The sequence below is a fragment of the Crocodylus siamensis genome, chromosome 3 (genome assembly GCF_052110815.1).
Source record: "Crocodylus siamensis isolate JL-2025a chromosome 3, ASM5211081v1, whole genome shotgun sequence".
Lineage (NCBI taxonomy): Eukaryota > Metazoa > Chordata > Crocodylia > Crocodylidae > Crocodylus > Crocodylus siamensis.
The window spans coordinates 149223034-149234304 of record NC_143397.1 but is presented as its reverse complement, the minus strand read 5'-3'; the positions used below and the strand labels follow the sequence as shown (position 1 = coordinate 149234304).

At 40.9% G+C, this 11271-nt stretch overlaps 1 protein-coding gene across 3 annotated transcripts; it reads left to right on the top strand.

Annotated features, from left to right (window-relative positions):
• The first annotated feature begins 32 nt into the window (after positions 1-32).
• On the top strand, positions 33-9557 carry LOC149868986 (uncharacterized). 3 transcript variants are annotated; one of them, XM_090039521.1, is made up of 6 exons: positions 33-1274; positions 1604-1988; positions 4822-4993; positions 7151-7329; positions 8684-8846; positions 9131-9557. In XM_090039521.1, the coding sequence occupies exons 2-6, from the start codon at positions 1607-1609 to the stop codon at positions 9285-9287; spliced, it is 1053 nt and encodes a 350-aa protein (XP_089895647.1). In that variant the 5' UTR covers positions 33-1274; positions 1604-1606; the 3' UTR covers positions 9288-9557. The 3 variants fall into 3 exon arrangements, with proteins under 3 accessions (XP_089895647.1, XP_089895645.1, XP_089895648.1); XM_090039519.1 differs by having other exon boundaries at positions 33-1400; XM_090039522.1 differs by having other exon boundaries at positions 33-1988; positions 8750-8846.
• The last annotated feature ends 1714 nt before the right edge of the window (positions 9558-11271 follow it).

Here is an 11271-nt window from a genome sequence, read left to right as displayed (position 1 = left end):
CAGAATAGCTTGAGATTAGAAACATCTTTGATTAAAGTGGAAATTTTCACTAAATATATCAAAATCTCATACGATAATGAAAAAGAAAAATATTTACTGAGGATTTAATGCAACTCTCTTGGACACGTTAAGGATGAATCAATGAAAAATTTCCTGCAGAAATGTGACTGCCCTATGACTATAACACCTCCTAGCCAGCACAGTGATAACCTTATGTCTTATATCACATGATATCAAGATGCAATAAGGCTGACTTCCCATTCATTAAATTTTTGTTGTTGTGATGTTCCAAATCATATTTTTACTATGTTCTTTATCTTTTATTATCAATGTTAGTATATTAAAGCAGACCATGCAAAAATTATCTTCCCATTTTCCCAGGGGCTCTTTTAAAAGCCAAAGTAAATAGAAAAGTGTTATAGTACTTACATCAGCTTCTACTCAGAAATACATTATTGGGTAGCCAGCAAAGCTGGATCTGCCCCTGGATTTATACAAATGATCTCTCAGCTTGAAGCAAGAATTAATAACTAAGCATAAACTCACTCCAACCCAAAGTCTGACTCCCTTCTCCAATCAATTTTCTGAGTAGGAATACAGAACACAGTGAAACCATGGGATATCTTATTTCTGTCTTGTGCTTCATAAAATTGGGAGTCTCCCATTTTTCTGTAGCATAGCCAGGCCTCTTGGAAGGATTATAAAATAAAGACATCATAATATTCTAAGACAATCCAGCAGATAAATAGTTGGTGTTTCCACGAGTCACGGACAATGCAAATGCTGTGGAGTATTCAATAATAGGCAGATGATGCTAATGGCGACTAAAGGTCTTCAGTTCTTGCACTTATTTTCCCTAAACCCCGTACAAAAATCTAGTAAAAGGTTTAGACTACTTATATAAGAAGTCTGAATTTTTTTCTAGATACATTACCAGCTCACAGTTGTCATGAAATCACTGGGGCTATAGGTGCTCAGCACTTCAAAACACTTCATTTCAATGCCTAATTTTAGGCACTTTTGTTGGAAAATATTTACCTACACACCTAGTTATATAGTTTGTTTAGGATATTTCTGATCAAACATTCTACCTTTATGAACTCTTCATATTTCTTAAGCAGAGGTAACTGCAAATAACCTTAGGAATTAAATAGTTAAAATTTAACTTGGTAGCTTTAGCGTTCAAAGTTCAAGATTAATCTTAGATATTATTTACAGATACCACATTTGGTCCAGAAAGTGTTTAAATATTTAGGTACAACTGATCTGTAAAGGTTATTTATGAACACACTATACATGGTCTGGCACTCAGAGATCCAATGGAATGAGTTTGAGTTTCAGCATAGTTACTGTGTTGTGACAGCCTAAAACCCAGAAGGAACAGAATTGCTTGGAGTTGGGTTTGTGAACATTGTCTTTTTTTTGAAGGCTGTTGACTCAAAAGAGCTTCTTAATTTAGTTTGTTTACCTTGCATTTTGTATAAGAGTTTTCATTCTGCATTTCTCATGAGAGAAAACAGACTGATAATGGAAGTGCTGCCTAACAGTTCTTACAAATGTTCTAAAATATTCACATCATTGTGTGTTTTTTTTCCTTTCGCAGGTCATGGAAGAATATGAGCTGCCTGTGCTTTTGGTAAATGAGGTGGGAGGAATATGCGGTGTCCTGGAAGCACATGTGGACTTCCTGAAGACACATTTTCACCTCATTACCATGAAAGAATTTCTTGAAAACAAAAATATTCTTAGTAAAAAGGTCCAAGCCATTTATGTGTGGTGGCACAAACCAGTCATTGATCATGAACTTCTCCAGAGCCTGCCCAACTTAAAGGTGATTGCGAATTCAGGAGTAGGAATGGATCACTTAGATCTGAAACTTATATCTGGCTGTGGAATAAAAATGGCTAATTGTCCACATGCTGTTTCAAGCAGCACAGCAGACACTGGAATGGCTTTGTTGCTGGCATCTGCTAGAAGACTAGTGGAAGGTAATGTTTAAATTACAGGTTTCCAGAAAATCATATGAGCTAGAATTATTCTTATTGTAATAAAATGGGACTATCGAAGCCCCAGAAAGGGGCTTGCATAATTAATTTTAGTATTTAAAGTACTAAACCCTGTTTTTAATATTAGTGGCTACCTTTATACGCTATATTCCTGCTTATAACAGATTAGCTGCTTAGATCTTTGTTGAAAATCTTTGAGGAAAATCTGTTTAAAGGATCTTGGTATAACTTTCTAGTTATGAGTGGAGCTAGATGTTTAGGCTAGAACCCTGAGCGTTCATCTGTACAACTACTGCGATTATGAGAATAACTGGACAGCTAAACTGAGCAACACCTGTTTCCACTATCATTACGTTTCACAACCTTTTTCAGCAATATATTTTCAACATGTCAGGTATCTGGCTATGAGGGATTTATTTCATGACATAGTGATAATTTCTATAGTGCTGTTGACAAAAAAGTGACTAATAATTTTGAGTACCCTTATTCTCGTACTTCAAAAAGTTTTAATACCTTGAGGTGCCTAGCACTTTCTGAAAATCAAGCCCCTTCATGATGTCTCAGATTACAAACCGAAAAATATTATGTAGTTTTCAAAATCTGGGCAATACATTTAATGCAAACTTTCCTTCAGATCCACAAATATGTTTTATTTTAAAACCCTACCACCCCGTTGCACAAAAATAACCATTGTTGTTGCGAAAGCCTGCTGTTTTTTGTTTGGCAACTGTAAAATTGACTCATAATAACAAATGGCCCTGTTCCTGTTTGGTTGTGTAGCTAGGCATTTCTTCTCTAAATGATTTAGAAGTAGTGCAGGAATTAGTTGCGAGGTAGTAGCTTCTTTATTCTTTCCTGTTAGGAAGGTGGTCCTAACACTCAGCTCCCCCACTGTGAGAAATGAAATGCCTACAACTTCTTGTCTTTTCATCATCTTACGGTCAAAAGCAGGAGAATTTTATTTTATTTTTATCATTCCCTGCTTCGGTATTTTTGGTCCAGAGGAAACATTAGTAAGACAAGTTATAGAAACCAGGGCCAATTTTAATTTTGCCTGATGTATCAGAGTTTTAATTCTGTATGCTCTGTGCTTGCCTACACTAGGAAAATTTCTCTCTGGGAGCTATCAGAAATGGGGACTGTGATGTAGACAGGACTCGGATATTTTTACCATATTATCTCATAATTTCAGAGTACTGTTGACAAGAGTGCAGTGATTTTCAGCCAGGGTGTGCCTTGAGATCCTTTCAAAGGTACCACATGGTGCCACACAATGTCAGCAGTTTTAGGTACACAAACATATTTCACAAGATAAAGCCAAAGGTTTCAAATAGTAATCCATTGTGTTAAAAGCATTAAGACGTGTGGTATTTCTGAGTTCTTGCCAACAGAAGTCTTGCTCTATTATGTTTCTGTAGTCAAAAAGTGAGTGGAAATGAAGAGTTGGCATTTTCTGTGGGATGCTTCAAGCCTAAGTTGAGAACCAATGGCTTAGTGATTAGAACCATTCAGATAGCCAGTGCAGTTAAAAGAGCTTTCTGAACTGTTTTTAAGAATGGCTTTAATTTTTTTTTTATTATTATTTTTGGGGGGGCGTCAGGAATAGAGAGGACTTTTCTCCAATGTAACCAAAGCTGTCGTACAAAGGGCTTTTAATTGTTATAGGTAAAAATTACTTTTCTTTTAATATTTATACCTCAGCTGATCAGAAGATCAAAAATGTACCAGTATTTTCTGTATTGTTAATGATTCTAGGATCTGCACTTGGCCACTAAAATTAGACATTGTGAATATGATCGTTTTGTATTTTGTCCTGCTACTCTTCACTAATGTCCTTCTTTTGAAGTCTGTAGGCTCTCCTAATTTAAGTTATCAGAGACCATAATCAACTGGGAAACACAATTATATTTTCACCCTACTTACCCACAACCCAAACAAACCCAACAACCACAGGTTTTTATTATGTTCTTTGTTTTCCAATAGCGTAGTTATTTGCTTATTCTCAGTCCTTGTGCTAGGCCTGCTGCACTATAGCCTTGTGACCTTCCTAAATAGGGACCCTGAAGCATAAGCCACCCATGGCAACTGAAAGCAGAAATGTGTAACAAATTATTTTCAGTGCTACCTTCCTTCACTCTGTAATGAATACTGTTTTGGGACTATGTTGTATTCAAAGAATATAGTAGTATGCAGGTCTTTGCTACAAAATGGCGTTTTTCATCCGGCACAGGTGAGCTTGAAAGATGTGGACTTCCAAGTATCAGCTATCTCATGTGATTGTCACAACTTAGGCAACCTCATCTTGTTTCTCTGTAGCCCTTCTGGGTTGTAAGCTGGGGAGCAAGATTTCTCTGAGTTTTTCCCCACACCACAAAGAAGGCAGGGGGTAGCCAAGATGCCTGACTTTCTCTTTGTATCCAAGCCTGAATGGAACAAGTGGCAGAAGGAGGTGGTGGCCCATGCTGTATCAGCATGGGAGACATTGGAAAGAAACTGGGGAGACAGGGTGGGTGGCAGGGGATAGAGGATTGCACATGGCATGAGGAACAGAGTAGGAGCAGAGGCTGAGTGCTGAAACACCCACAGATTAGCACAGGTTACCAGGTGGAACTGGGGAGGCTGTTCCAAGGTCTATTCAACTCTGAACATCTCTTCCAGCTTGCCCACCAGTTGCCAACTGCCACATACCTACAGCAACTCCAGGTGGCCCCCACGATCCTCCAGCTGTAGCTGAACCTAAAAAGAGCATTCTGTCTACTTGTTCCTACATATAGAAGCCAGTCTGCTTCTCACATGGACTTTTTCATCTTTTTAGGCTGTCAAATTGCTGTTTCCTTAGACACTGAGTGTTTTGCTCCAGACTGGCTGGGAGAGGAAGTCACTGGGGCTACCCTTGGGATCATCGGGATGGGAAACGTTGGGTATAAAATTGCTTTGAGGGCCAAAGCCTTTGAAATGAAAATTCTGTACCACAACAGAAAGCAGAGGTAAAATTATAATCTGTTGCAATATTTTAATTTAGAGGGGGAGAGTGATTATGTGATTATAGCAAAGAACTGAGAAGGAGCAGAGTTTGAGTGATGTAAGTTAGGCTTAATTCAGGTCCATATTTAGGCTTAATTCAGGTCCATATTTAGGTGCTTAAACACTAAGTTTACCAACCTAACTTTGTAATGTGTTTTTTTTTTTAATTGGGTTTGTTTGTGATTTGCCACAGAGGTACCTAGCAAAGGAAAACAGGGCTTCTCCCCTTTCTATTTGCTTATGATCTATACAGGTCAAGTGTTTTTTACATTTCCCACCCCCTTTTTTTTTAATTGGATCTTATTTCAGTGGGACTCTCGAAATTATTATAGCACTTCAAAAATAGAAAGGCCAAATAACTGAGAAGAATGTTGTTTTTTGGTGATACTGCTCACAGCTCTTTGTGAAATCTTGTTCCTGTTGAAGTGAATGGGAATTTTGCAGTCTGTTTCAGTAGGGCCAAGATTTTGATTTTTAACCAATTCTAACTCCTAGGAGAAAAGAGGTTTATATTAAAAGTCCTGTTCAATATTTCTTCCATCAAAAGGATGAGAGTTCACAATATGTATTTGAGATCACTGAAGCCTTGTTTACATTGAGCATTTTAATAATTAGTGGCCAGCAGCTAGTACAGAGTGTATTTATGAGCTCATAGCAGAACTGTTAGAAATTATGATTTTCACTGCTGCCACTTTGCCTGTATTTGAAACTGTGATAAACTTTCTTTGTAATTTTTTATCTTACCTTTAATCAAGGAGTAGGATATAAATATTCAAATAATACGCATTTGTCTAAGATGTGACCCAGATAAACATAATGCAGAATTTTGAGTTTTGTTCACCTCCTGATTCATTTGCTTTTTGGTTGTTGTTTTGGATTGCCCAAGCAAATAATTTGTGTTTTAAAGGGAAAAGAGCCATAAGTAACACTAACCCTGAAGTTTCACTTTGAGTGGAGCACACATTTTTATTATTTCACACTTAACTCCTTTTTTGTACCCTTTTGTACAATGGGACCCTAGAAGTACAAGTCCCACTGTAAGTCAGTTGGACTTATGTTCCTGGCCATCACAGGTGGTTTTGACAATCTGTTCTTTAATTCCCAAAATCTAACTGGGGAAGTTTATAAAGCAAAGGAATGACAGCCACATAACAGTTCCCTGTCATAAAAAGCTGGATCTGAAAATGTGCCTCCTGACTTCACCAAATATTGAACATTTTGTTATGTCCAAATTCTGGATCACCGTTGACCCTGAGGGATTCCTTTGCTACTTTCATCCTTCATAAAATAACGGTCTTGCTGAAGGATGGTAAAGAGATCAGGTTCCCTCTAAGATGCGCGCATGCGCAGCCACGCACAAGTAAAAGTCTGGCCGCACACCAACTTTTTAAGGCCCGCCGGGAGAGGAGCTGGGCTGCGGCGTGGGACACGTACTGAAAGTAAGCTCCTCGCAGAGACGAAGTGGAGACTGGGGCCTGGCATGGGCTCTGGGGAACTGCTCTGCTCCTCCGCATCGCCTTGGGGAGCGAGGAGGCACCTGGCATCAGGGCTGGAGAGTGGAGCCGTTCCCCAGAGTTGGCAGAGCCCATGGAGCAGTTCCCTGGAGCCAGCAAAGCCCACGTCAGCCCCCAGCCCCAGCCTCCATCCCTGCCTTGCCTTACCTCTGGGAGGAGCAGCTGCCTGCCCTGAGTGAGGCTCTGCCGGCCCTGGGGAAGTGCTCCACCCCCCAGCCCTGACGCCATGTGCCTCCTGACTCCCCAAGGCAATGCAGGGGAGCAGAGCAGTTCCCCGAAGCCGGCGGTGCCCGCCCCAGCCCCTAGTCCCAGGCCCCCAGTGGAGCCAGCCCCAGGCCTCTGGCTCCACTGCCTGCCCAGAGTGAGGAGTTTATCTTCAGTAGGTGTCCGACGCTGCACAGATAGGGGGAGGCGGGACCAAAGCAGTGCACTCACAGACCGCTACTCCTTAGAGGGAATATTAATCAGGACTGCTCCACAAACACAAGGATCAGACATCCTTTGTTTCTCCTTGACATCAGCTTTGTTACCTAGTGATACTGTGGAAAAAAGGTAATATTTTTGTTAGCATGACTTCCGGCTATGTGATTTTTATTTCTCCATTAGAAAAGAGGAAGAGGAACAGGCCATTGGTGCCATTTATTGTAAAAAGATAGAAGACTTGCTCCAGCAGTCAGACTTTGTCATGTTGGCTGTGACCCTGACACCTCAGACACACAAACTGATTGGGAAAAGGGAACTGGAGCTGATGAAACCCACTGCTATTCTCATCAACATTTCCAGAGGTAGAGTATAGGATAACAATTTACTGGGCTGGCTGCAAAATGTTTGTCATCTTTTGTCCTGCCTGTCAGAATATTGGTCCAATTTGTACTGGACAACATTATTGTCATGGTCATCAAAGACAGTCAGGCAGTGTAGAGGTTCCTCCCTCCTTCCCCAGGGAGTTGCTTGGGTGCAGATGAAGGAGGATGGGTATATGAGATAGTGGTTGGTGAGCTAGAATGGTCAGACTCTAGCAAGACAGTGGTTGATTAAGAAAGCATTAAGACCTAACTGGAACAAAGGATAGATACCATGGATACTGGTGTTGAAGGAGGTGTGTGCCCCACCCCAGAAAGAAGAAGGTTTAGAATCTTAAGGTACAGACAGAAGTGCAGCTCCTCGCTGTAACTCGTAGCACGTACACAGAAAGTGCTACGAGTTATAGCAATCCCCCCAGACCCAACAGATGTTTACTGTTGTGTCCTGGGGGCTGGGGGATTCACCTGCAATTTGAAGTGCTGCAAGCCTGCAGCAGCTCTCCCTTAGCTCTGCCCCTCCTCGCTCCCAGCCCCAGCTCAGTCTTCAGAATGTCAGGGAGGGAAGGGAGCAGAGAGAGTTCAGTCTGGGGTTTTTTAGGTGGTGTTGGATGATGGGGCCAGGTGGATTGGAGCCGCTCCAAGGTGGCGGGGCTCCAATCCACCTGCCCCAACTTTCAGCACCAGCTGAAAAAACCCAAAACCAAACTCCCTCTGCTCCCTTTCCCCCTCTCATTCTGAAGACAGCGCCAGGACCAGGGCTGAGCTACATCAGCCCAGCCTTGCTCCCAGTAAACACAGGGAGATGTTAATGAAGATGCTCCATTTTGGAGTGTTTTCATCTGAACCCTTATGCAATGAGGGTTCAGACTGTTGCAGGACTGGGCCCTTTAAAATGCTCTGCAGCTTTGCACTTGTGTTTGGTCATGGCTCTGGAGTACTTTCAGGGGCAGAATCTGGAGAAAATTGTTACTTTTGTCTGCACCTTTAATAATAGCACACTTCTGTTTTCAGCATTTCTACATTAAATCTCTCTGCTTTGTTTAAAGGCTCAAAGTCTGGTTCACGCTTCATGTGTTTTCCAATTCTGAGAGTAAATTAAGTTTGAAATTGTTATTTTTTTCCTTATGTGTACTATGAGAAATAGCATTTACCCACTTTATGGGGTAGTTTCAGGATTAGATAATGTTTTGAAAGCACAATGACAATGTAAAACACAAGTGTTAAGTAACAATAAACATTACTATGTACATGTAACTGCATAACTAAATCTGTTTGTACTTCAATTTTAAAACAAATATTTTTCTTGATTACAAAATCTCTTACATTTCATTTACAGTCTTCCTTTTCATCGTTAAATTGCTATCTGTCTGTGATACACAGAAGAGATGCTGTTTTTTTGCAGGTCTAGTAGTGGACCAAGAGGCACTGCTGGAAGCTCTTCGAACTGGTATTATTAAGGCGGCAGCTTTAGATGTCACCTACCCTGAACCACTGCCCAGGTATAGAGCAGTATTTATCTATCAAATATTTTAAATGTAGAGGACACAAGATAAGGTCAGCAGGTGGGAATTTTGCAGGATGGAGAAGCATCCAGTTGTTTTGTGTTACACATTATGATGGGAGACCTCCTGAAATGCACAGTATGGTAATACAACAAATTCAAACAAAAAGATATATGTAAATTTAAACACATGCTTAAGTGCTGTGCTTTGAAGTGCGACCATTTTTAATACCAGTAGGTAGATTAACCAGGCCTTTCCTTTCTGTTCCTTTTTTTTTGCAGAGATCATCCATTATTAAAATTAAAGAACATCATCATAACTCCTCACCTTGGCATTAAAACACACAAGACCACTCGCATGATAACAGAGGAAGCAGTTGCAAATCTACTGGCAGCTCTTAATGGTCTTCCAATGCCCAGCGAAGTGCTTCCTGATTGACATATTTAAAAGGATGTCACAGCTATAAAATAATATTATTCTGTAACAGTTGAAATGCAATCTTGTTACTAGAAATATGTGAAACTCTTCCTTTTACTTGAACTCAAAGCCAGTTGTGATTTTAGGTTGTACACATACATACAGCCGTGAATGATTGTATATGTTACTGTCCCAGGTGGATAAAAACATTAAGTAGATCTGTGACAGCAGTTTGCTGATGATGATTGCTAGTGTATATGCAGTACAAAATAAATATATTCTCTCAGGAAAGTTAAATGAGACAATCACAGTGTATTTTTCAATATGTTAAAAAGCCTACTTTCAGCTGTGGTGAACATGTCTGACCTTGTTGAATCCCTTCTTGGTTTATCATTTTGCAGTGATTTTTTTTAAATACAGGAGACCACCAAACCAAATTTAACACTTTCTAAATTTTAAAGCCTTCAAAATTTATATCCCAGAAACTTTAATTACCATTTTAAGTCATGTTGTATGATATTTAGACAAGATAACATTTCGCAAATTGTGTTGGTTTTGGAGACTTAGAAATAGTATTTCCCTTTAAGACAGAAAACAAAAAACTAATGCCTTCTAAATATAAAAATAGATTTTTTTTATAAATCATCCCTTAAATGTTCCCTGAAACTTAGTGGCCAACTAGGGGCTGTGCTGTTCCTGACCTGCTGCCCACAAACAGGGAAGAATTGGTAGGAAATGTACTAGTAGCTGGCAACTTGGGCAGCAGTGACCACGAGATGATTGAGTTCAGGATTCAGAGGAAAGGAAGGATGGAAAGCAGCAAAGTAAGGACCCTGGACTTCAGAAAAGCAGATTTCAATTTGCTCAGGGAACTCATGGGCAGGATCCCCTGGGAAGCCAGTCTGAGGGGAAGAGGAGTCCAGGAGAGCTGGCTGTACGTCAAAGAAGCCTTACTGGGAGTGTGGGAACAAACCATCTTGATGGGCAGGGAGACTAGCAAGTATGGCAGGAGACCAGCTTGGCTTAGGAGGGAACCAAATCACAAAATGGAAGCTAGTAAGTGGAAACTTCGACAAGCAACTAGGGAGGAGTATAAGAGCATTGCTTGGGCATGCAGGGATGAAGTCAGGAAGGCCAAAGCACAACTGGAGTTGCAGCTAGCAAGGGACATGAAGGGTAACAAGAAGGGTTTCTGCAAGTATGTCAGTAACAAGAGAAAGATCAGGGAAATTGTGGGTCCCTTACTGAATGGGGGGAAGGGCAAACTCTTGATAGAGGATGCAGAAAAGGCTGAAGTGTTCAATGCCTTTTTCATCTCAGTTGGCACAGGTAAACTCCAGGCAGCACGGTCTGGGGAGGAGGGGAGCAGCCAACAGTGTTGAAAACAGGTTAGGGACTATTTAGTACAAGTTTATGGGGCTGGATGGGATGCAGCCAAGGGTGCTGAGGGAGTTGGCTGATGTGATTGCAGAGGCATCGGCCATCATCTTTGAAAACTCATGGCTATCAGGAGAGGTCCTGGATGATTGAAAAAGGGCAAACATAGTGCCCATGTTTAAGAAAGGGAAAAAGGAGGAATCGGGGAACTATAGACCAATCAGCCTCACATAAGTCACTAGAAAAATCATGAAGCAGACCCTCAATGAAGCACCCTCATTGAGCTGGGTCATAGCAGCCCTGGACTGGCAGGATGGCCCCCAGAGCTCCCTGCCAGGCAGTGCTGCTCTACTCTGGCTCCACATGCTGTGGTCCTGGGCGCGTGTGAAGACACTGCACCCAGGAGCAATAAACTCTGGTGCAAACTGTGCTGAAGATTATTTAGCCAGGCTAATTTCATGTGTAGATGGGCCCATAATGTAACAGAGAAGACATAAGTCTCTCCAATTTGATCAGAACCTCTCTTATTTTAGTGTGTAATAATCTTAAAAATTCTGCTATGAAATTAAATTAAATTAAAAGGCTGTGCAGTTCTGCCTAGTACCTTAGCATTTACTAGGCTCACCAC

Excerpts from the sequence above, each read along its gene's own strand:
- LOC149868986 (XM_090039521.1), top strand. The coding sequence starts at position 1,607 with ATGGAAGAATATGAGCTGCCTGTGCTTTTGGTAAATGAGGTGGGAGGA. Across the intron at positions 1,989-4,821 it reads TGCTAGAAGACTAGTGGAAG|GCTGTCAAATTGCTGTTTCC; the intron begins GTAATGTTTAAA and ends TCATCTTTTTAG. Across the intron at positions 7,330-8,683 it reads TCTCATCAACATTTCCAGAG|TCTTCCTTTTCATCGTTAAA; the intron begins GTAGAGTATAGG and ends TTTCATTTACAG.